This window comes from Oncorhynchus tshawytscha, linkage group LG06, assembly GCF_018296145.1.
Source record: "Oncorhynchus tshawytscha isolate Ot180627B linkage group LG06, Otsh_v2.0, whole genome shotgun sequence".
Classification (NCBI taxonomy): Eukaryota; Metazoa; Chordata; class Actinopteri; order Salmoniformes; family Salmonidae; genus Oncorhynchus; species Oncorhynchus tshawytscha.
The window spans coordinates 62416216-62442935 of NC_056434.1; the positions used below are offsets into that span (position 1 = coordinate 62416216).

At 43.4% G+C, this 26720-nt stretch overlaps 1 protein-coding gene across 3 annotated transcripts in view; it reads right to left on the minus strand.

Annotated features, from left to right (window-relative positions):
* LOC112252843 (adhesion G protein-coupled receptor A3) overlaps positions 1 to 26720 on the minus strand; it is a 238400-nt gene that overhangs the window by 100901 nt on the left and 110779 nt on the right. For all 3 annotated transcript variants that reach the window (XM_042323487.1, XM_042323489.1, XM_042323488.1), the window contains exon 8: positions 261 to 425. In XM_042323487.1, the coding sequence (XP_042179421.1) occupies positions 261 to 425 (165 nt within the window). The remainder of the gene's footprint in view (positions 1 to 260; positions 426 to 26720) is intronic.

Genomic DNA, 26720 nt, shown 5'->3' on the forward strand with positions numbered 1-26720 from the left:
TCCATGGATTTTTTTTTTCATTTGACTGTTTACTTTCTTTGTTATCTATTATTCTACAGTCACTTCCTACTTGAGCAGAGCTGAGTTTAGCGAACCATTGGGCTTTCACATTTCACATTCTCAAAACACTGCCATCTTGAATGCCAACATGAGGTCAGGCATGTTTTAGGCTACCTTGTTGCACTGTAGTTGACCTTTGACCTTGTCATTTAGTCTTCACCTGAAGAGGTCCTTGTTTTTGGTCTGGTTAGAGCACCCACCTGAAGTCCCCCTTGTTGCTGTTGATCCTGTCTGCTGAGCAGTAGGGTGCTGACGTCTCCAACACAAGGATCTCCATCTGTCTGGACCTGTTGCCACGGGAACTGGTCACCTGGCACTCCCAGATGCCAGACAGGCTGTGGTTGATGTTGGAGAGGACGACCTCACTGGAGGAAAGAAGAAGACAGATCTACTGCATGAGTTTCCGTGTGTGTGTGTGTGTGTGTGTGTGTGTGTGTGTGTGTGTGTGTGTGTGTGTGTGTGTGTGTGTGTGTGTGTGTGTGTGTGTGTGTGTGTATGCGTGCGTGCAACCACACAATAACTACTCAATTCAAGAAACACTTAGAATTGTGAAACTTAAAATAGTGCTGTTACAATGACTTAGAGCTGTGGTGTTAGATGCTTTGGTGATTGGTATTTGGAGCATGTCTCCTTTGTAAGGAGAATTTCTATTTGAATGGCACGTCCCTGGTTATATATAGAATACATATATGACAATGACAACAGATTATAAAGTATTGCAAGGCAAAAAGCGCTATCTCCATAGAAATACTGTATTTCTCAGCACAAAGCCAAATGTATTTTTTATTACTAATGCATAATAATTTCCATAAAATCCACATTTCCATGTGGCACCTCAGAAAATTGACTGATTTGCTCCACAATTTCATTGAGCAGCGTTCTGTGTTGAGCTGGGGAAAAAAACAGCCGCGGTTTCCCCAAAAAAACACGACTTTTCAAATTCAACTTAGGAACAATACTATGCCATGGGTGTTTGACAGTTGACATTCAAATTATAAGTGACAGGCAAGAGAAGGCACTTAAATCTTCCACAGTAAAAATGATTAGTTGCTGAGTGCACTCTGATGTGCCAGAGAATAATCCTTGACAGTGCCTCTGAACAGACGATGTGCAGGAAATATTTATTCAGCGACATGAAATATAGTTCCCTGTGGCTTTTTTCTCCAATACCCTCAAATTACTCATCTTACTTGTCTCTTGCTGTTGTGTTTCTTTGAATTCTTTCAGTACCATAGCTCTGAATCCCATAGACAACACTAAACACTAAAATGTTAAAAACCTTTACCCTTTTCACACTATCGTGCTGATCCGAACCCAACTGTGCTGGCTTGGACATCTTCTTTAAAATGTTCCTTTTCAGCATGGTTCAACAAGCATGGTGGATGGATGTGTACCCCGGCCAGCTTAGTACAGTTTGGCTCGGGTCAGTTTGGCTCAGTAGTGTGAAAAGGTCTCTAGATTCTAATCTACAGCTTGGTGGCTTTCAAAGTCTCGTATCTTCACATGATGGCAAAGAACATAAAAGTAAAGAGCCGAACACTGTTCTAATTCCCTGAATCAACTTTTCTCAATGACTTTGCCTCAATGACACTCTCCGCGAGGAAATAAATAATGAAACACCGATTGGTTCAATCTCTGCATTTTGCTCACCACTCATTTCTGCTGGGGATTCCAAAGGGCTCCAAATTCAATTTTGAACTCTTCTTGACTGAGATGATGGCATCCTGTGTGGAGTGGTAGAATGGAGGGGGAGTCGAGAGCTGTGAGAGAGAGGCCAAACCCCTGGGTGTTTCGCAGCGCTTTTAGCTAATCAAAGGGGGACCATCACGCCCTTCCAGATGTTTGGTTGGTGCGTAAAACATGTCAATTCAGATAAGCAGAAAACTGTGATGGGTCCGCAACTCAGAAAGATGTCACATAAAGCTTACTTCGTTAGGGATAGCGTACACAGGCATTTACCTGATGCACTGATACTAATAACACATTTGAAAAATTAAGCAAACTTTATGAGGCATCTTTTAAGTGTGCAGCCATCACACTTTTTTTTGCAGGGCTGTTAGCTAAACGTTTTAAACACTGATCGTGATGTCATCGGCTGGAGCAGAGACAAGAACCTGAGAGACTTTTGGGATTTGAGTAAAAGCTTCCTCTGAAGTACAGTATGCTTTACCCTGCAGGCAAACATTTTATGAATGACCTAGGCTACCTCTGTACCCTTTACCACTGAGCAAAACATCCGTCTAGGTCGAGATAGATGTAGACATCTAGCTAGATTAGGGTTGCAAAACCACCGGTAATTTACCAAGTTACCGGAATGTTCAGCAATTTAGGCAATTAACAATCTATGCCAATTTATGGTAACTTTGGTAATTTGTACTTGAATAATAAAAAAAAATGTATTAATCATATTTTCTTAATCTTTACACCGGTGTTCATGAGTTTCTACTAGATAGAACATATGGCTCGAGAGAAAATAGCCTAATTAACTCTGCAACTACTTCAACTATTTACTTTTTTCAGAACTGCCACCACAAAAACATTTACAACAAAGACATATTGACATAGTAAAATAAATAAGTGTGTACAAATATGAAGGATATTTCATGCTGAAACTCTCATATTAAACACGAACTGTATTCACTAAATGTATGGGTTATATTTAGGATAATGTTTTAGCGTTGTCATTAATTGGTTTATTTCAAAGTCATCTTATTTTATTGTTTTATATATTTTGCATGTATTGAAATATTCTGGAAGTTTACTGGTAAACTTATAAAGTTAACAGTGTTATACTCTCCCTTTGCAACCCTAACATAGATTCATTATTCGTTCCTCTTCCTTCGCATAGCTCCCTTAGCAATGCCCAATAGACAATTACACCACACACTACATCAGCGGGACTGATAAAGTGAGCACTGTGTGAGTCAAATCCAGTGCAGTGATGTTGAGTAATCCTATGATAGCATGGGCAACCCAGTGTTGCTGCTGCTGCTGCTACTGCCTCGGTTGTCTCCAACACCACAGGCAAATATAGAGCACAGCTCTCCCGCCCTAGAACAGCAGCGTTCCTTCCAAGGGACACAACCACAAAGTAATGTATCAACTCTCCAGTCAGGTCCTAAATAGAAACCCTCTGAGCTTAATCCAATATTAGCCAGTCTGATGTCTCCATGCAAGCAGCCTGCTTGTCTTTCATTTCTAGGAAAGAGAAAACATGAGAAGAAAGCCTTGGAACATATTATGATGATGATGACATGATGATGAGTACTTAAAGATTTGACGATGGCAAAGATGACAATTCATTGATGACAATAATGAAATAAAGTAATTACAATCCATGTAAATGTAACTGCAGAGAAAGTGTGTGTGTGTGTGTCTGTGTGTTCATTAAGATTAGGATTAAACTAATTGTATGGATTTTTTTCCTAATAATAATGTAAAATTAATATCAGTACAGAAAGACTCATGCGAAGGCCAAATTACTGAGGAGGAACTGCTTGAGGCAATTGGGGCCTTTAAAGTTGGGAAAACTCCAGGGCTGGATGGCATACCGGTGGATGTATACAACCCTTTTTTTGGTATACTCAAAGGACCATTGTTGGCTTGTTTTAATCACTCCTATATAAATGGTAGATTATCAGACACGCAACAAGAAGGTCTGATATCATTATTACTGAAACAGGATCCAAGTGGTATATATAAAGATCCAGTCCATTAAAAAAATTGGAGACCTCTTACACTTCAGTGTTGTGATGCAAAAATCCTAGCGAAATGCTTGGCACATAGAATTTAAAAAGTATTGTCAGATATTATTCATCCTAATCAGACAGTTTTTTTTACATGGACGATACATTGGAGATAATACACTGCTCAAAAAAATAAAGGGAACACTTAAACAACACAATGTAACTCCAAGTCAATCACACTTCTGTGAAATCAAACTGTTCACTTAGGAAGCAACACTGATTGACAATACATTTCACATGCTGTTGTGCAAATGGAATAGACAACAGATGGAAATGATAGGCAATTACCAAGACATCCCCAAAAAAGGAGTGGTTCTACAGGTGGTGACAGTAGACCACCACTGAAAGAGCTGCTTCCTGTGCTTGGCCCACCTATGTTGAACATAATAAACGGCTCTCTATCCACCGGATGTGTACCAAACTCACTAAAAGTGGCAGTAATAAAGCCTCTCTTGAAAAAGCCAAACCTTGACCCAAAAAATATAAAAAACTATCGGCTATTTAAGTGTGCTCTCTCTAATTCTCTCTTTCTCTCTTTCTTTCTCTCTCTCGGAGGACCTGAGCCCTAGGACCATGCCTCAGGACTACCTGACATGATGACTCCTTGCTGTCCCCAGTCCACCCGGCCGTGCTGCTGCTCTAGTTTCAACTGTTCTGCCTTATTATTATTGGACCATGCTGGTCATTTATGAACATTTGAACATCTTGGCCATGTTCTGTTATAATCTCCACCCGGCAACAGCCAGAAGAGGACTGGCCACCCAACATAGCCTGGTTCCTCTTTAGGTTTCTTCCTAGGTTTTGGCCTTTCTAGGGAGTTTTTCCTAGCCACTGTACTTCTACACCTGCATTGCTTGCTGTTTGGGGTTTTAGGCTGGGTTTCTGTACAGCACTTTGAGATATCAGCTGATGTATGAAGGGCTATATAAATACATTTGATTTGATTTGATTTGACCACTTCTCAGTTCCTATCCTTCCTGGCTGATGTTTTGGTCACTTTTGAATGCTGGCGGTGCTTTCACTCTAGTGGTAGCATGAGACGGAGTCTACAACCCACACAAGTGGCTCAGGTAGTGCAGCTCATCCAGGATGGCACATCAATGCGTAAGGCTGTGGCAAGAAGGTTTGCTGTGTCTGTCAGCAGTGTCCAGAGCATGGAGGCGCTACCAGGAGACAGGCCAGTACATCAGGAGATGTGGAGGAGGCCGTGAGGGCAACAACCCAGCAGCAGGACCGCTACCTCCGCCTTTGTGCAAGGAGGAGCAGGAGGAGCACTGGATGCAAAATGACCTCCAGCAGGCCACAAATGTGCATGTGTCTGCTCAAACGGTCAGAAACAGACTCCATATGGGTGGTATGAGGGCCCGATGTCCACAGGTGGGGGTTGTGCTTACAGCCCAACACCATGCAGGACGTTTGGCATTTACCAGAGAACACCAAGATTGGCAAATTCAAATTCAAGGCATTGATGCTATGGACTGGCCCGTCTGTTCCCCAGACCTGAATCCAATTGAGCACATCTGGGACATCATGTCTCGCTCCATCCACCAACGCCACGTTGCACCACAGACTGTACAGGAGTTGGCGGATGCTTTAGTCCAGGTCTGGGAGGAGGTCCCTCAGGAGACCATCCGCCACCTCATCAGGCACGTGGAGGCCACACACACTACTGAGCCTCATTTTGACTTGTTTTAAGGACATTACATCAAAGTTGGATCAGCCTGTAGTGTGGTTTTCCACTTTAATTTATCAACCCAGACCTCCATGGGTTGATACATTTGATTTCCATTGATCATTTTTGTGTGATTTTGTTGTCAGCACATTCAACTATGTAAATAAAAAAGTATTTAATAAGAATATTTCATTCATTCAGATCTAGGATGTGTTATTTTAGTGTTCCCTTTATTTTTTTGAGCAGTGAATAAGACAAGTACTGGAAACAATAGAACACAATGAAATATCGGGGACACCAGGCCTGGTTTTCATAGCTGATTTTGAAAAGGCTTTTGATAAAGTACAACTGGAGTTTATATATAAATGCCTAGAATATTTCAATTTTGGGGAACCTCTTATAAAATGGGTTAAGGTTATGTATAGTAACCCTAGGTGTAAAATAATAAATAATGGCTACATCCCAGAAAGTTTTAAACTATCTAGAGGAGTAAAACAAGGTTGTCCACTATCGGCATATCTGTTTATTATTGCCATCAAAATGTTAGCTGCAAAGATTAGATCAAACAATAATATTAAGGGATCCGAAATCCGTGGCTTAAAAACTAAGGTGTCATTGTACGCTGATGATTCATGTTTTCTTTTAAAACCACAATTGGAGTCTCTCCACGGCCTCATAGAGGATCTAGATACTTTTGCTATCCTCTCTGGATTAAAACCAAATTATGATAAATGTACCATATGTACCATACGTATTGGATCACTAAAAAATGCACATTTTACATTACCATGTAGTTGACCAATTAAATGGTCTGACGGAGATGTGGACATACTCGGTATACAAATCCCAAAAGAAAGAAATGATCTCACGCCAATACATTTTTATAGAAAGTTAGCAAAAATAGATAAGATCTTGCTACCATGAAAAGAAAAATACCAGTCTATTTGTGGAAAAATCTCCCTGATTAACTCCTTAGTTATATCACAGTTTACCTATTTGCTTATGGTTTTGCCTACACCTAGTGACCTGCTTTTTAAATTATATGAACAAAAATATTCAATTTGATTTGGAACGGCAAGCCAGATAAAATTAAAAGGGCCTATTTATATAACGAATATGAATTCGGTGGGCAGAAATTATTAAATATTAAAGCATTAGACCTCTCACTAAAGGCATCAGTCATACAAAAGTTATACTTAAATCCAAACTGGTTCTCTAGTCAATTGATACGAATGTCTCATCCTATATTCAGGAAGGACCTTTTCCCCTTTATTCAGATTACACCTGCTCACTTTCGGTTGTTTGAAAAGGAAATAATCTCCAAAATAACTTTATTTTTTAAACAAAGCCTTAGAAAGTTGGTTGCAATTTCAGTTTAATCCACCTGAAAGGACGGATCAAATAGTACAACAAATATTGCCCCTGTGCTCTCTGCCGCCCCTGTGCTCCCTGCTGCCCCTGTGCAAGTCTATGTGTGAGAGACTGAGACATGAATAGTGTGCAGAGAGGACAGTTACATCATTGGTGAACAGGCCAACCAGCACATACTGTATCATGGGAAATATATCTCACCCTCTTCTCCTCATCTCATCCTCTCCTCCTCTCCCTCTCCCAGCTCTTTCCCCCTCTCGGTCTCTACTCTCCCCCTCTCTTCCCCTCCCTCTTTCCTCCCTTACTCTCCCCTTCTCCTCCCTACTGCCTAAGCAAGGCAAACTCACCGCTGAGGGCTTAAATAACAAAGTGGCAGCTAGATCGTAAACTCTTCCATATCTGTTCCACAGAGCTCAACTGAGACCCAGATAAACAGATTGCTGGAGCTGGACAAACTGTCAGTCAGCTTATGGGTGGTTTGATGATTTGATAGAAAACATTTTTTAGTCAGGTCATCCTCACACTAAATAATAACTATGAGGGAGCTGGGAGCTTGGAGCGCTAGGGCGAGACAGGGGCACAACACAAAGCAATGACCTAAATCCACACGTAACACTGCACTACTGTGGAGCTCTCTGCACCTAACGCTTCCCAAGGGCCTCATTAGGAACGTTTATGCTCTCACGCTGATGTTTAACTATTTGTTTTCATGATGCCTGCTTACAAGACAGTAAACTTTAAAAGTGTCCCTTCCTCAACAACAAACCAATATTCCAAAGCTCTGGCAATGCTCAGACATTTTACAAGAGGCTCAATGCCACAGAGTTGGTTTCCTACTTCCTCTAAGTAAGTGCATGGGTGCTTCCGATCATAAATTCAGTTTAACAGCTACTGTGTACAAATAAACATAGGGAAACAGAATAAAGATAACTTTGTGTATGGGGACCATAGTTAGCAAACACCATGGTGTAACACCACTAACTATTGGGACCATAGTTAGCAAACACACACGTGAATACACACACACGCACGGGCATACAGACATACTGTACACACACTAGTGGTACACGGGTTGACTCATAACCCGCAGTCCACACGATTCTGTGCTGCAAAAAAAGAAAAACTAGGCAATTATAGCCTCATAACTGGACAGTGGGTACTTAGATTTTCTAAACTTTGTTTTGTTATAGTCTATTTATTTTCTAAACCTATTATTTATTTCATTAGATTTAATTCATATGCTGGTATAGGCTATTAACCGACACAGGCAGTCGACCTACAAGATGTCCATTTATTGTTTCACATTTTGTTTTGTTTCTGCAAAATGATAGGCCTAAGTAGGTTTGCAAAGCTACCGGTAATTTAGCAAAGTTACCGGAAAATGCATTCATTTTTGGTAATTCATTGTAATTTTGTTCATTTATAATTTAATAACTTTGTAAAAATGAATATTTAGTATAAATGTTTTATTACTGTGTCCATATTGTCCAGGAGTTTCTAGTGGATAGACCATATGGTTAAAAATAAAATAGCTTCATTAATCAACTGCCACCAGTTTGGTGACAAAACATTAACAACAAATACATATTGATATAGTAAAATAAATAAAAGTGTGTAAAAAAATATAAAGAATATTTAATGCTGAAAACATTATATTAAAGCCCACTGGTATTCACTATATTTAGGATAATGTTTAACAGCTTTGTCATTTTAGCTGTAAAAACAAAAACAAAAACATGTGACCCAAGGACACCCTGAGGGCCAGAGATAATTACAGACACCTGTGCTAATCTGAAGTACCCAAAAAGGCCACTAGTTGTCTTGTGATAAATTCTCCCCAAAATGTTAAAGTTACCAAAATTATGGTAACTTACTGGTAAACTTAAAAAATGATCAGTAATATACCTCCCTTTGCAAGCTTAATCCTAAGGCTTTTCAAATTAATAGGCTTAAATGCTCAAGAGAAACATAATAAAATAAAAAAATTGTTCAAGGGCAAAGAAGCCTAATTGTAGAGCGCTTTTTCACAAAAGCAGGCGTAAGGTGTCAATTTAAGCTATTGTTTGATATTTGTTTGAACAAAAACATTAGGTTACTCTTCAATAGTACCAAATATTCATATAAATGTTGAAGCAAATCATCCTTGTTCAATAAATGTTCAACAGAAAACTATATTGTGAAAATGTATTCACAATAAAGGGAAGTACATATTCAATAGCAGTGTGTGCATTCATTGAGTTATTGAGCTTGTTTTGGCTGATTTAATTGGGCTACAGATGAAAACAATCGGCTTCCTTCCACTTGGAAAGCACTTTTTATTGACGCAGAAGAGCTAATCCATGCATACATTTTCTCCAGAATCGATTATAGCAATGCTGTACTTGGGGGCCTGCATGCAATCTGACGCAAACAAAGAAGTCTTCCCACATTCCCCCATCCTTGCTGATCTCTTTTGGCTACCTGTTCCTCAAATAAATTACTATAAGGACTTCTGAGTGGCACAGCGGTCTAAGGCACTGCAACGCAGTGCTAGCTGTGTCACTACAGATCTAGGTTCGATTCCAGGCTATGTTGCAGCCTGCTGATCGGGAGACCCATGAGGCGGCGCACAATTGGCCCAGCGTCATCCGGGTAAGGGGAGGGTTTGGCCGGCTGGGATGTCCTTGTCCTATTGCGCTCTAGTGACTCCTGTGACACATTGGTGCGACTGGGTTAAGTGGGCATTGTGGCTCTTGACCTTTGCCTCTACTGAGTCCGCACAGGAGTAGCAGCAATGGGACAAGACTGTAACCATCAATTGGATACCATGAAAAAGGGGTAAAAAAAACAATTATCCTCCTCGCCTACCTGTCAGACTTACTCTCCCCCTATGAACCTCCACGCACCCTTATGTTCAAGTGATGACAAACTTCTCCATGCTCCCAGGACCAGGCGTGCACAATGGGGGATTTGCCTTTTCTTCCAACGCACCATGCCTATGGAACTTCATTCCAGATCATCTCAGGGCTGTTCAGACTGTTGAAGCATTTAAAGCAGGCCTTAAGACTCCTCCCTATCGCCTGGCCTACCCTTCCTCCTAGACTTTGATTGTAGCTTTCATGATATGGTTAGATACATTTGAATGTTAATTCAGGCACTTTGAGATTATTCTTGTATAATGAAAAGCGCTTTACGAATTGTTGGGTTCTAGTTGGAAATACTTGCTATACTAGAAGTTAATGGTTACATGTATGAGGAATGTAGATGGTGGGGTCAATGGAGGTTGGATAAGAGCCATGGGCTTACTAAATAAAGGGAAAGGCAATCACATGGTTGCAGTCACTGATAAGGGTGGATAGCTGCTGAGTTAGTGAGGAATGTGGGCCGAGGTCAGGTCAGGTCACATGAAGGGAGAAGGAACAGTTTATTACCCACATGCCTTAACATCTTGCCTAGCAACAAAGATGTAGTGTTTAGAGAAAAGGAGGAGATTCTGACTAAAGAGGGGTATAAATACTTGTACTGGTGGAAGCATGTCTTTGAGGCTGTTTGACCCAGAAGGTGAATAAACTTGGGTTGAGCTTGTTCTAGTTGTCCATTTTTACTCTGTTTAATAAATTATTACTATTATTACTATTATTGTACTGATCAACACCATTTGAGTGTATGCCTGGCTTAGGTGGAGCAGGCACGAAGCAGGCACGGTGCCCTCGTGCTACAAGGGAACATAGGCTGCGCTGATAGACAGACTTGAACCTTTCACAATCAGCAGACAACGTGAGACACATTTGATAGAATTCCCAAAAGTAACCAAAATTCTACTACCGAATCGTTTTTCATGTTCTAATATTGAAAAAGTACAAAAGTTTTGGTATAGCATGCAACACAATAAAAACACATATACACACACAACTGCAGGCCTATGTGATGATTAAACACTTTAATAGAGAAAGCTAAATCTGGGTATGGATGGTCGGAGAGCGATTTGGGAAAAAATAACATATCCCTCCTGCAGCACCATAACAGAAGCAGCTATTATTTTAGAGAAATGTTGTTCTACCTCTCCTCTTTAACCATTCCATCCAGTATAGTGACCCCAGTTAGATTTACTTCATCCACTACAGACCGCCACAGTCATGTGTAAGAAGGGCTATAAAATCCTTCTGTAAATGTATTTATATATATCAACATTTTTATTTCACCTTTATTTAACCAGGTAGGCTAGTTGAGAACAAGTTCTCAATTACAACTGTGATAAAGCAGATAAAGCAAAGCAGTGTGACAAAGAGAACAACACAGAGTTACACATGGGGTAAACAAACGTACAGTCAATAACACAGTAGAAAAAGTCTATGTACAGTGTGTGCAAATGTAGTAAGATTAGGGAGGTAAGGCAATACATAGGCCCTAGAGGTGAAATATGTACAATTTAGCAGTAACACTGGAGTGGTAGATGTGCCGATGATGATGTGCAAGTAGAGATACTGGGGTGCAAAAGAGCAACAACAAAAAATATAACAATACAGGGATGAGGTAGTTGGGTGTGCTATTTACAGATGGGCTGTGTACAGGTACAGTGATAGTTAAGCTGCTTTACAGCTGATGCTTAAAGTTAGAGAGGGCGATATAAGTCTCCAGCTTCAGTGATTTTTGAAATTAGTTTCAGTCATTGGCAGCAGACAACTGTAAGGAAAGGCGGCCAAAAGAGGTGTTGGCTTTGGGGATGCGCGTGCTATGGGTGGTGGGTTTTGCTATGGTGACCAGTGAGCTGAGATAAGGCGGGGCTTTAAATAGCAATACTTATAGATGACCTGGAGCCAGTGGATTCGGCGACAAATATGCAGCGAGGGCCAGCCAACGAGAGCAGACAGGTCACAGTGGAGGGTGGTATATGGGGCTTTGGTGACAAAATGGATGGCACTGTGATAGACTACATGAAATTTGCTGAGCAGAGTGTTGGAGGCCATTTGTAAATTACTTCGCTGAAGTCAAGGATCGTTAGGATAGTCAGTTTTACCAGGGTGTGTTTGGCAGAATGAGTGAAGGAGGCTTTGTTGTGAAATAGGAAGTCGATTCTAGATTTAATTTTGGATTGGAGATGCTCCATGTGAGTCTGGAAGGAGAGTTTACAGTCTAACCAGACACCTAGGTATTTGTATTTAAAGTATTTAGTCAGCCACCAATTGTGCAAGTTCTCCCACTTAAAAATATGAGAGAGGCCTGTAATTTTCATCATAGGTACACTTCAACTATGACAGACAAAATGAGAAAAAAAAATTCCAGAAAATCACATTGTAGGATTTTTAATGAATTTATTTGCAAATTATGGTGGAAATTAAGTATTTGGTCAATAACAAAAGTCAATCTCAATACTTTGTTATATACCCTTTGTTGGCAATGACAGAGGTCAAACGTTTTCTGTAAGTCTTCACAAGATTTTCACACACTGTTGCTGGTATTTTGGCCCATTCCTCCATGCAGATCTCCTCTAGAGCAGTGATGTTTTGGGGCTGTTGCTGGGCAACACGGACTCTCAACTCCCTCCAAAGATTTTCAATGGGGTTGAGATCTGGAGACTGGCTAGGCCACTCCAGGACATTGAAATGCTCTTACGAAGCCACTCCTTCTTTGCCTGGGCGGTGTGTTTGGGATCATTGTCATGCTGAAAGACCCAGCCACGTTTCATCTTCAATGCCCTTGCTGATGGAAGGAGGTTTTCACTCAAAATCTCACAATACATGGCCCTATTCATTATTTCCTTTACACGGATCAGTTGTCCTGGTCCCTTTGCAGAAAAACAGCCCCAAAGCATGATGTTTCCACCCCCATGCTTCACAGTAGGTATGGTGTTCTTTGGATGCAACTCAGCATTCTTTGTCCTCCAAACACAACGAGTTGAGTTTTTACCAAAAAGTTATATTTTGGTTTAATCTGACCATATGACATTCTCCCAATCTTCCTCTGGATCATCCAAATGCTCTCTAGCAAACTTCAGACGGGCCTGGACATGTACTGGCTTAAGCAGGGGGACACGTCTGGCACTGCAGGATTTGAGTCCCTGGCGGCGTAGTGTGTTACTGATGGTAGGCTTTGTTACTTTGGTCCCAGCTCTCTGCAGGTCATTCACTAGGTCCCCCCGTGTGGTTCTGGGATTTTTGCTCACCATTCTTGTGATCATTTTGACCCCACGGTGTGAGATCTTGCGTGGAGCCCCAGATCGAGGGAGATTATCAGTGGTCTTGTATGTCTTCCATTTCCTAATAATTGCTCCCACAGTTGATTTCTTCAAACCAAGCTGCTTACCTATTGCAGATTCAGTCTTCCCAGCCTGGTGCAGGTCTACAATTTTGTTTCTGGTATCCTTTGACAGCTCTTTGGTCTTGGCCATAGTGGAGTTTGGCGTGTGACTGTTTGAGGTTGTGGACAGGTGTCTTTTATACTGATAACAAGTTCAAACAGGTGCCATTAATACAGGTAACGAGTGGAGGACAGAGGAGCATCTTATAGAAGAAGTTACAGGTCTGTGAGAGCCAGAAATCTTGCTTGTTTGTAAGTGACCAAATACTTATTTTCCACCATAATTTGCAAATATATTCATAAAAAATCCTACAATGTGATTTTCTGTATTTTTTTTCTCATTTTGTCTGTCATAGTTGAAGGGTACCTATGATGAAAATTACAGGCCTCTCTCATCGTTTTAAGTGGGAGAACTTGCACAATTGGTGGCTGACTAAATACTTTTTTGCCCCACTGTATGTACATGAACGTATAGTTCAAGTGACTATGCATATATGATAAACAGAGAGTAGCAGCAGCGTAAAAGAGGGGTTGGGAGGGGGAACACAATGGAAATAGTCCAGGTAACCATTTGGTTACATGTTCAGGAGTCTTATGGCTTGGGGTTAAAAATTGTTGAGAAGCCTTTTTGTCCTAGACTTGGCACTCCGGTACCGCTTGCCATGTGGTAGTAGAGAGAACAGTCTATGACTAGGGTGGCTGGGGTCTTTGACAATTTTCAGGGCCTTCCTCTGACACCGCTTGGTGTAGAGGTCCTGGATGTCAGGCAGCTTTGCCCCAGTGATGTATTGGGCCGTACGCACTACCCTCTGAAGTGCCTTGCGGTCGGAGGCCGAGCAATTACCGTACCAGGCAGTGATGCAACCGGTCAGGATGCTCTCGATGTTGCAGCTGTAGAACCTTTTGAGGATCTCAGGACCCATACCAAATCTTTTTAGTTTCCTGAGGTCATGCCCTCTTCACGACTGCCTTGGTGTGTTTGGACCATCCTAGTTTGTTGTTGATGTGGACACCAAGGAATTTGAAGCTCTCAACCTGCTCCATTACAGTTCCGTCGATGAGAATGGGGACGTGTTGGTGCTCCTTGTCCTGTAGTCCACAATCATCTCCTTGGTCTTGGTTACGTTGAGGGATAGGTTGTTATTCTGGGACCACCCGGACAGGTCTCTGACCTCCTCCCTATAGGCTGTCTCGTAGTTGTCGGTGATCAGGCCTACCACTTTGTGTCGTCTGCAAACTTAATGATGGTGTTGGAGTCGTGCCTGGCCATGCAGTCGTGGGTGAACAGGGAGTACAGGAGGGGACTGAGTACGCACCCCTAGGGAGCTCCAGTGTTAAGGATTAGCGTGGCAGATGTGTTGCTACCTACCCTCACCACCTGGGGGCGGCCGTCAGGAAGTCCAGGATCCAGTTGCATAGGGAGGTGTTTAGTCCCAGGTTCCTTAGCTTAGTGATGAGCTTTGATGGTACTATGGTGTTGAACGCTGAGCTCTAGTCAATGAATAGCATTCTCACATAGGTGTTCCTTTGGTCCAGGTCGGAAAGGGCAGTGTGGAGTGCAATAGAGATTGCATCATCTGTGGATCTGTTTGGGCGGTATGCAAATTGGAGTGGGTATAGGGTTTCTGGGATAATGGTGTTGATGTGTGCCATTACCAGCCTTTCAATGCACTTCATGGCTACGGACGTGAGTGCCACGGGTCTGTAGTCATTTGAAGACACCTGCCAGTTGGTCAGCACATGCCCGGAGCACACGTCCTGGTAATCCATCTGGCCCCACAGCCTTTTGAATGTTGACCTGTTTAAAGGTCTTACTCACTCTCGGCTACGGAGAACATGATAACACAGTCGTCCGGAACAGCTAATGCTCTCATGCATGCCTCAGTGTTGCTTGCCTCGAAGCGAGCATAGAAGTGATTTAACTCATCTGGTAGGCTCGTGTCACTAGGCAGCTCGCTGCTGTGCTTGCCTTTGTAGTCTGTAATGGTTTGCAAGCCCTACCACATCCGACGAGCGTCGGAGCCGGTGTAGTACGATTCAATCTTAGCCCTGTATTGACGCTTTGCCTGTTTGATGGTTCGTCGCAGGGCATAGCGGGATTTCATGTAAGCTTCTGGGTTAGAGTACCGCACCTTGAAAGCGTCAGCGCTACAATTTAGCTCAGTGCGAATGTTGCCTGTAATCCATCGCTTCTGGTTGGGGTATGTACGTACAGTCACTGTGGGGACGACGTCCTCAATGCACTTATTGATAAAGCCAGTGACTGATGTGGTGTATTCCTCAATGTCATCGGAAGAATCCCGGAACATGTTCCGGTCTATGATATCAAACCGGTCCTGTAGTTTAGCATCTGCTTCATCTGACCATTTTTTTATAGCCCAAGTCACTGATGCTTCCTGCTTTAATTTTTGCTTGTAAGCAGAAATCAGAGGATAGAGTTGTGGTTGGATTTACCAAATTGAGGGCGAGGGAGAGCTCTGTACGTGTGTGTGGAGTACAGGTGATCTAGAATTTTTGTCCCTCTGGTTGCACATTTAACATGTTGATAGAAATTTGGTAGAATGATTCAAGTTTCCCTTCATTTAAGTCTCTGGCCACTAGGAGCTCCGCCTCTGGGTGAGTGGTTTCCTGTTTGCTTATTTCCTTATACAGCTGGCTGAGTGCGGTCTTAGTGCCAGCATCTGTCTGTGGTGGTAAATAAACAGCCACGAAAAGTATAGCTGAGAACTCTTTCGGCAAGTAGTGTGGCCTGCAATTTATCATAATATGCTCTACTTCAGGTGAGCAAAATCTAGAGACTTCCTTAGATTTCATGCACCAGGTGTTGTTTACAAATATGCACAGACCGCCCCCCCCCCTGCTCTTACCAGAGTGTGCTGTTCTATCCTGACGGTGCAGCGTGTATCCCGCTAGCTGAATATCCATGTCGTCATTCAGTCACGATTCAGTGAAACATAGGATATTACAGTTTTTAATGTCCCGTTGGTAGGATATTTGTGATCGTACCTCGTCTAGTTTATTGTCCAATGATTGCACGTTGGTGAGTAATATTGACGGTAACAGCAGCTTTCCTAGTTGCCTTCTGCGGGTCCGGACGAGGCATCCGGCTCTTCTTCCTCTGCGTCGCTTCTTTTTGCGAATAATTAGGATGTCTGCCCTGTGGAGTGTTTGGAGAATATCGTGTGAGTCGTGCTTGCTATTGTTGTTGTTAAAATAATCTTTGTCTAATCCGAGGGGAGTGATCGCTGTCCTGATATCTAGAAGCTCTTTTCTGCCGTAAGATATGGTTGCAGAAACATTATGTACAAAATAATTTACAAATATCGCAAAAAAAACCCACATAATAGCACAATTGGTTAGGAGACCGTAAAACGGCAGCCATCTCCTCCGGCACCAATGTTAGTGATGGCTGTTAAACAGTCTGATGGCCTTGAGATAGAAGCTGTTTTTCAGTCTCTCGGTCCCAGCTTTGATGCACCTGTACTGACCTCGCCTTCTGGATGATAGCGGAGTGAACAGGCAGTGGCTCAGGTGGTTGTTGTCCTTGATGATCTTTTTGGCCTTCCTGTGACATCGGGTGGTGTAGGTGTCCTGGAGGGCAGGTAGTTTGCCCCCGGTGATACATTGTGCAAACCTCCCTACCCTCTGGAGAGCCTTACAGTTGTGGGCAAAGCAGTTGCCAGACTACGCAGTGATACAGCCCGACAGGATGCTCTCGATTGTGCATCTGTAAACTTTTGTGAGTGTTTTTGCTGACAAGCCAAATTTCTTCAGCCTCCTAAGGTTGAAGAGGTGCTGTTGGGCCTTCTTCACCACGCTGTCTGTGTGGGTGGACCATTTCAGTTTGTCCGTGAGTACGCAGAGGAACTTAAAACTTTCTACCTTCTCCACTACTGTCCCGTCAATGTGGATGGGGGCTGCTCCCTCTGCTGTTTCCTGAAGTCCACGATCATTTCCTTTGTTTTGGTGACGTTGAGTGTGAGGTTATTTTCCTGACACCACACTCCGAGGGAACTCAGCTCCTCCCTGTTGGCAGTCTCATCGTTGTTGATAATCAAGCCTACTACTGTAGTGTCGTCTGCAAACTTAATGATTGAGTTGGAGGTGTGCATGGCCACGCAGTCATGGGTGAACAGGGAGTACAGGAGAGGGCTGCGAACGCACCCTTGTGGGGCCCCAGTGTTGAGGATCAGTGGGGTGGATATGTTGTTTCCTACCCTTACCACCTGGGGACGGCCTGTCAGAAAGTCCAGGACCCAGTTGCACAGGGCGGGGTCGAGACCCAGGGTCTCGAGCTTAATGACGAGTTTGGAGGGTACTATGGTGTTAAATGCTGAGCTGTAGTCGATGAACATCATTCTTACATAGGTATTCTTCTTGTCCAGGTGGGTTAGGGCAGTGTGATTGAGATTACGTCGTCTGTGGACCTATTGGGGCGGTAAGCAAATTGGAGTGGGTCTAGGGTGTCAGGTAGGGTGGAGGTGATATGATCCTTGACTAGTCTCTCATAGCACTTCATGATGACGGAAGTGAGTGCTATGGGGCACTATAGTCATTAGTCGTTTAGCTCAGTTACCTTAGCTTTCTTGGGAACAGGAACAATGGTGGAACAGCAGACTGGGATAGGGATTGATTGAATATATCTGTAATATGTCCTGGATTTGGATGAAGGAGAAGCGGGGTGGGGGTCTTGGGCAAGTTTCTGTGGGGGGTGCAGAGCTGTTGGCCAGGATAGGGGTAGCCAGGTGGGAAGCATGGCCAGCCGCAGAAAAATATTGAAATGATCAATTATCGTTGATTTATTGGTGGTGGCGGTGTTTCCTAGCCTCAGTGTAGTAGGCAGCTGGGAGTAGGTGCTCTTGTTCTCCATACAGTGTCCCAAAACATTTTGGAGTTAGTGCTACAGGATGCACATTTCTGTTTGACAAAGTTAGTTTTAGCTTTCCTAACTGACTGTGTATATTGGTTCCTGACTTCCCTGAAAAGTTGCATATCGCGGGGGCTATTCGATACTAATGCAGTATGCCACAGAATGTTTGTGTGCTTGTGAAGGGCAGTCAAGTCTGGGGTGAACCAAGGGCTATATCTGTTCTTAGTTCTACATTTTTTGGATGGGGCATGCTTATTTAAGATAGTGAGGAAAGCACTTTTAAAGAGCAACCAGGCATCCTCTACAGACGGGATGAGGTCACTATCCTTCCAGGATACCCGGGCCAGGTTGATTAGAAAGGCCTGCTCGCTGAAGTGTCTAAGGGAGCGTTTGACAGTGATCAGCGGTGACATGACCACGGGATATAGGGCCCAGGTAAGAACACTATTCATACAAGGATCTTCTGATTTAAAAATGTAGTTTAAAAGGGAGCTGTCTGTATATTTCTTTGCATGGTGTACATCGATAAAACATGTTGTGACAGTGTAACCCCACCAAAGCTTTTATGTGCAAAAATGTAATTCTCTGCTCTCTCAGTTTGCCACTATCTACAGTTTTGTCTATGTAATGCCATCAACTAACCTACTATCCCTCTGACAATCAGAATTTCAACTCCCTCTGGCCAGCTCGGAACATTCTTTCATGTGCTAGTTTAACCTAACTGCCTACCAATCAACTGATGAACTGGAAAGTACTAAGACAATTAACTATTGTCTCCATGGCTACTGATGCCTGTGGAGAACACAGTGCCAGAAAAATTCCAAGAGCCAATCAGCTTGAGGAGAGTTGTGAAGAAAAATCAAGGGACGAGGAGAAAGAAAAGTTAGGAATAGAAATGGGAGGAATTCAAAAGGTGAACATGCCTGGAGAGGGAAAGAATGTGGTTGGGAGAAAATAAGAAAATGGGGAGCAGGGTGAGAAATAGAGAGAGGGAGAGAGAGAGAAGCAGATAGAGAGAAAGACAGAGAGAACGAGGCAGAGCTTTTCCTCTCTGTCCCTGTCTGCAGCTAATGTTTATCCCAGGTCTTTCATTCAGCGGCAGATTAGGGTGATTAAAAATGGAGGGTATTAAGAAAGATACCTCCGAAGCTAGCTGCAGGGCTTTCAATTGTTTGATTAATGGGGCATGATTCACACACTGGTCCCATGTCCGCTGCTAGCAATAGTTACTGGGAATTTAGCCTGGCAACATTATTCAGTCTGCAGCAGCTTGCGCTATATATACAGTACCAGTCAAAAGTTGACACACCTACTCGTTCAAGTGTTTTTTTTATTTTTTACTATTTTCTACATTGTAGAATAATAGTGAATACATCAAAACTATGAAAGAACACATGGAATCATGTAGTAACCAAAAAAGTGTTAAAAAAATCTAAATATATTTTATATTGAGATTCTTCAAAGTAGCCATCCTTTGCCTTGATGACACCTTTGCACACTCTTGGCATTCTCTCAACCAGCTTCACCTGGAATGCTGAGCACTTGTTGGCTGCTTTTCCTTCACTCTAACTCATCCCAAACCATCTCAATTGGGTTGAGGTCGGGTGATTGTGGAGGCCAGGTCATCTGATGCAGCACTCCATCACTCTCCTTCTTACCAAATGATAGTCACACTAAGTGCAAACCAGATGGGATGGAGTATCGCTGCAGAATGCTTTGGTAGCCATGCTGGTTAAGTGTGCCTTGAATTCTAAATAACTCACTGGCAATGTCACCAGCAAAGCACCCCCACACCATCACACCTCCTCCTTGCTTCACGGTGGGAACTACACATGCAGAGATCATCCGTTCACCTACTCTGCATCTCAAAGACACAGTGGTTGTAACCAAAATCTCAAATTTTAACTCATCAGACTACAGGACAGATTTCCACCAGTCTAATGTCCATTGCTCGTGTTTCTTGGCCCAAGCAAGTCTCTTCTTCTCATTGGTGTCCTTTAGTAGTGGTTTCTTTGCAGCAATTCAACCATGAACACCTGCTTCATGCAGTCTCCTCTGAACAGTTGATGTTGAGGTTTGTCTGTTACTTGAAACTCTGCGAAGCATTTATTTGGGCTGCAATTTGAGGCTGGTAACTCTAATGAACTTATCCTCTGCAGCAGAGGTAACTCTGGGTCTTCCTTTCCTGTGGCGGTCCTCAGAGTCAGGTTCATCATACCGCTTGGTTTTTGCAACTGCAGAAATTTTCCAGATTGATTTACCTTCATGTCTTAAAGTAATGATGGACTGTTGTTGCGCTTTGCTTATTTGAGCTATTCTTTTACCAAATAGGGCTCTTATGTATACCACCCCTACCTTGTCACAACACAACTGATTGGCTCAAACATTAAGGAAAGAAATTCTACAAAGGAACTTTTAACAAGGCACAAATTGAAACGCATTCCAGGTGACTACCTCATGAATCTGGTTGAAAGAATGCCAAGAGTGTGCAAAGCTGTCAGGTATGAAGGTAAGACCCAGATGCAGACCACGTCGAATAAACAATAGTTTAATATTCCAACAGGGACAGGCAATACACAGGTCAATTTTTTATTTAACCAGGTAGGCCAGTTGAGAACAAGTTCTCATTTACATCTGCGACCTGGCCAAGACAAAGCAATGTGACAAAAACACAGAGTTACACATGGGATAAACAAACGTACAGTCAATAACACAATACAAACATCTGTATACAGTGTGTGCAAACGAAGTAAGGAGGTAAGGCAATAAATAGGCCAATAGTGAACGTAATTACAATTACACTGGGGATATATGTGCAGATGAGGATGTGCAAGTAGAAATACTGGTGCAAAAGAGCAGATAAACAAAAACAAATATGGGGTAGCCAGGTGGAAAGCATGGCCAGCCGTAGAGAAATGTTTGATTATCAGTATGTGACAGTGTTTCCTAGTCTCAGTGCAGTGGCCAGCTGGGAGGAGGTACTCTTATTCTCCATGGACTTTACAGTGTCCCAAAAATTTGAAGGGTGGTCGTTTGACCGTGGACCCCATAACGGACGCAGGCAATGAGGCAGTGATCGCTGAGATCCTGGTTGAAAACAGCAGAGGTGTATTTAGAGGGCAAGATGGTCAGGATGAAATCTATGAGGGTGCCCATGTTTACAGATTTGCGGTTTTACCTGGTAGGTTCCTTGATAATTTGTGTGAGATTGAGGGCATCTAGCTTAGATTGTAGGATGGCCGGGGTGTTAATCCCAATATAGGTCACCTAGCAGTACGAACTCTGATGATAGATGCTGGGCAATCAATTCACATATGGTGTCCAGGGCACAGCTAAGAGCTGAGGGGGTCTATAACAAGCAACAACAGTGAGGGACTTATTTCTGGAGAGACGGATCTTTAAAAGTAGAAGCTCAAACTGTTTGGGCATAGACCTGGATAGTATGACAGAACTCTGCAGGCTCTCTACAGTAGATTTGCATTCCAGCCCCTTTAGCAGTTCTGTCTTGATGAAAAATGTTGTAATTGGGGTTGGAAATTTCAGAATTTTTGGTGGCCTTCCTAAGTCAGGATTCAGACACGGCTAGAACATCAGGGCTGGCGGAGTGTGCTAAAGCAGTGAATAAAGCAAACTTAAGGAGCAGGCTTATGATGTTAACATGCATGAACCCAAGGCCTTTACAGTTGCATAAGTCGACAAATAATAGCACCTGGTGACAGAGGGCCTGGGTTAACCTCTACATCACCAGGATGAGGGTACGGCTAAAGGCTATAAGAACTGGTCGTCTAGTGCTTTGGGAACAGAGAAAAAAGGAGCAGGTTTCTGGGCGTGGTAGGATAGATTCAGGGCATAATGTACAGACAGGGGTATGTTAAGGTGCCTTTACAGTTGCAGTAGTTGGTGTACTTCGTTTGCTAGCCGGGAGATGGGCCTAGCTCGAGGCTAACTCGTGCATGCTTCTGGACAAGGGCGTTAGCCACAGTAGCCACTCGGTAGCAGCTAGATTCAGGGCATAATGTACAGATAAGGGTATGTTAAGGTGCGAGTACAGTGGGGGTAAACCTAGGCATTGAGTGACGATGCGATAGGTTGCATCTTTAGAGGCGCCAGTTAAGCTAGGTGTGGTCTCCACATCTGTGGGGGGTGGGGTGGGGGGGACAAGGGGGCTATCTGAGGCTATGCTGCTATGTTGAGCAGGACTAGGGGCTCTTCAGTAAAATAAAACAATGAGAGCTGCCCTAAACAGTATACAAGGCATATTGACATTAGAGAAAGGCATAAAGCAATCACAGGTGTTGATTGGGAGAGGTAAGACAACAACGGGTGAGACAACGGGTAAACAGCTAGGACAACAACAATGGGTAAATGGCGATGAATGGGCAGAGAGGGTCAGTTAGTTACACACAGGGCCTGAGTTAGAGGCTGGGGCTGACAGATAAACAAAATGAAGTACACTGTTAATGAACAGTCCAGCTGGAATCAGCTGTGTAGCCGAGAGATCATAGGGTCCAATTAACAGCAATAGATGAAACAGGGAGCAGTTTGGTAGTCGATTACTACGCTAGGCGAGCGGGAGACACGGCGTTCAGGAAGCTAGGAGACCGGCACTTGCAGATGGATCACCACCAACATCCAAGACGCAGTAGCCGGTTGAGAGCACATCGGCCAAATTACGTCAGCAGACCAGTCATGATGGATTGGCGGGGCTCCGTGTCGAGAAAGGGTCCAGGCCAACTGGCAAGAGAGGTATTGTAGTTGGTGTACTTCGTTTGCTAACCGGGAGATGGGCCTAGCTCGAGGCTAACTCATGCATGCTTCTGGACAAGGGCGTTAGCCGCAGTAGCCGGTAGCAGCTAGCTAGCTACGAAGATCCTGTGTAATGGTCCAGAGCTTGTGGCAGGAATCAAGTGATGTATTGGGGGAAGCTGTCCAATATGCTCAGGGCTGATATCGTGCTGTGCAGACTGGCAGGTATTTTCCGGGCTGTCCTGGCTAAAGTGGTTGGTGTCCAAGCTAAAGGTAAAGACCGCTAGCAGTGGCTAACAATGACTAAATAGGTATTTAGCTGGTTAGCTTCTGATGAAGGTTCCAGTTATAAGAAAAAAAGAGATTGAAATAATGAAATGTACACAAAAAAACAGAAAAAAACAGAATATTTACATGGTACGAAAACAAACACTTCTTACTGCTGCGCTATCTTGGAAGAACCTCAAGGCAGGCAGGGGTCAGTAAACCAGAGGTGGGGCAACGGTACCGGGCGGCAGGCAGGCTCAGGGTAAGGCAGAGGTCGGTAATCTAGAGGGGGTCAAAGGTACAGGTCGGGTGCTCAGGGGCAGGCAGAGTGTTCAGGCAGGTGGGTTCGGAGTCAGGACAGGCAAGGGTCAAAACCAGGAGGGTGAGAAAAGAGAGACTGAAAAAGTAGGAGCTGAGACACAAAACGCTGGTTGGCTTGAACAAACAAGATGAACTGGCAACAGACAAACAGAGAACACGGGTATAAATACACAGGGGATAATGGAGAAGATGGGCGACACCTGGAGGGGGGTGGAGACAATCACAAAGACTGGTGAAACAGATCAGGGTGTGACAGTCGTTAAGGCAAAGGATGGCTACTTTGAAGAATGTCAAATATAAAATATATTTAGATTTGTTTAACACTTTTTTGGTTACTACATGATTCCACATGTGTTATTTCATAGCTTGATATCTTCACAATTATTCTACAATGTAGAAAATAGTTTTAAAAAACACACACACACACACGCATGGCACACGTACACATAGAGGAGATCTGCATGGAGGAATGGGCCAAAATACCAGCAACAGTGTGTGAAAACCTTGTGAAGACTTACAGAAAACGTTTGACCTCTGTCATTGCCAACAAAGGGTATATAACAAAGTATTGAGATAAACTTTTGTTATTGACCAAATACTTATTTTCCACCATAATTTGCAAATAAATTCATTAAAAATCCTACAATGTGATTTTCTGGATTTTTTTTTCTCATTTTGTCTGTCATAGTTGAAGTGTACATATGATGAAAATTACAGGCCTCTCTCATCTTTTTAAGTGGGAGAACTTGCACAATTGGTGGCTGACTGAATACTTTTTTGCCCCACTGTAGATGCTTGCACATGCATACAACACATGCACACCTGTGCACAGACACAAAATCACACGCACGCACAAACACACATACACTTTTCCCAGCATCAGAGTGCTTTACCATAGTAGACAGTGACAGCAAGACGACGTAACATATCCTGAATGTTTACACTTACACATTGTGTAGCATGGCACCCTCTGAAGAACGAAGTATGGGCAACTTTGGCTTGTGCCTACGCTCAATTGAGGTGAGAGAAAAGCTATGAAAACATTTTGGGATCACCTTAGTAGAGATCATAAAATCCAGATTCAATATGACTTATTGGTGGGGTTTAAGTTCAATTATAAACTGGGTGGTTCGAGCCCTGAATGCTGATTGGCTGACAGATGTGGTATGTCAGACCGTATACCACAGGTATGACAAAATATTTATTTGTACTGCTCTAATTACGTTGGTAACTAGTTTATAATATCAATAAGGCACCTCTGGGGTTTGTGGTATATGGCCAATATACCACAGCTAAGGGCTGTATCCAGGCACTCCGCGTGGCGTCGCGCATAAGAACAGCCCTTAGCCATCTTATATTGGCCATATACCACCACCCCTTGTGCCTTATTCCTTAAATAACACATTGGGGGGTTTAAACTTCATGATAAATACTGTGTGTTTAGACTTTCCTCTCCATACAGGGCTACACACATACACAACTCAGAAGACATTATTTAAAGGTTAACTCCATCAACAAAAAGAGCATAATGACTACAAATATGACCTCACGTAGTTAAACTGGCATTGACATGGACCTTGCTCCTGGCATGGTGGAGAGGCCAGAGCATTACTAATCTCTGATCCTTTATTTAATGAGAGCACCAGGGCCAGACATTCCCCCTCTCTGTAATTCCCTGCTTGTCTGTCGACACACTTGATGATATACAAGCAGGTTAGAGGTGAGGTTCAGACTGGGTTGAGAGTGGCGTTTTTGTTGGACTGCCATTTTATACACTCAACAGTCTACAGTGCGAACCAATGCAGTTCCTCAGGTCCAGCTTGCTTTTCTCGTGCTGCTGGGACAGCTTGACTGAACCAGTGGCTGCCAAGTGCAACATTACCATATAGGTTCCACTTGGAGGGAGAAAATTGCATAATGTGTATATACAAGGGAAAATGTTGGCTAATTGTGAGGCCTAATCAGAATTAGAATGAGACAAAAAAATCCATCACATTCCGCTCTGGGACGCAATGGTGGAAAAGGATCATTGGGAGTCTGAGAGTGTATGTGCACAGATGTGTGCGATCGCCTGATGTCAGTGATGTGAGGATGTGTTTGTGTGTGTGTGTACTGCACAACATACATGTATACGTGTGTGTGTGTGTACTGCACAACTCCACTGCACAACTGAAACGCGTGAGTGCACGCGCATGTGTGTACTACTGAATGTGTCTGTGCGCCAGCGAGCGAGAGCGATTAGCTCTCCCCTCACGTTTGTGTGTGTGTGTTACTGGAGATTGTGTATTTGTGTGTGTCTCTGCAGCTGCGTATATGCATGTGTGTGTGCATGAGCGCATGTGTGTGCGCATGTTGCTAGAGTGTGTTCCTGAAGCGTGTGTGTGTTGCTGTGAGGGGTCAGAGGGCTTGGCTAACACTGATGAATGTCACAAAACACCAAATCAACCCAGAGCCACTTAATTTAGTTAGATTGCTGTCATGCCAAATAGTGTCCACTTGACAAAAAGTGTCCCCCCTGTGTCACAATGGGACTCGATAAGCTATCAGCGCCTGTTGCTAGGGCGGTTGCTAAAACTTGACAAATTCTGCCTGGCTATGTAATGAAATAAAAAAATCGATAGCATTCGTTACTATGCTGGTTGCTATGTTCTGATTGTTATGAGGCATGCGGAGAGAGAGTTGCCTGGAAATGGAGGCGCGTGCAGTCAAAAGACTGGGGAGAATGCTATGAAGTTACAGGTTACTGGGGAGGGGGGGCAGGAGGGGGACAGGGGGACAGGGGGAGCAGGTAGCTGACTAGTAGTGTCTATTCAGAAGCCCGATGGTCTGGGGGTAGAAGCTATTGGCCAGTCTGTTAGTTTTAGACATGATGCTCCTGTACTGCCCAGCTCGGTTGGCTGAGGTCCCTGATGATCTTTTTGGCCTTCCTGCGACACCTGGTGTTGTAGGTGTCCTGCCCCATAATATCTGGCCCTATGCCCTTCCTAAATCATGGCATTGAATGTTTCAGCAGACTTTTAGCCCTCCATAACTGGCTAAGTGACCATTGCACCTATTTGAGTGTTGTTACATCTGCCCTCAACTTCTCATCCTAACCGGCTGCCAGTGCTTCCAGTGCTCTCTCTCCCTCTTCCTCCCTCTCTGTGTGATTGTGTGGGTAGAGACAGGTGTGCAGGAGGTACAGCAGATCCCCACCAGCTGCAACCTAATTCCATAAACAAGACCTCTACAAATACTCTGCCCTGCCACTTCTACGCTGCCAGATCATAATCTCTGCTCAGTCATTTTAGACGTTTGTTCCTGCTTAGATCCTGTTTTCAAGTTATGCCTGTTTACCCATGCCTGACAGCTTTCTCCTCTCCGTTACAGTTCTGCCTGCTCTGACTTTGAC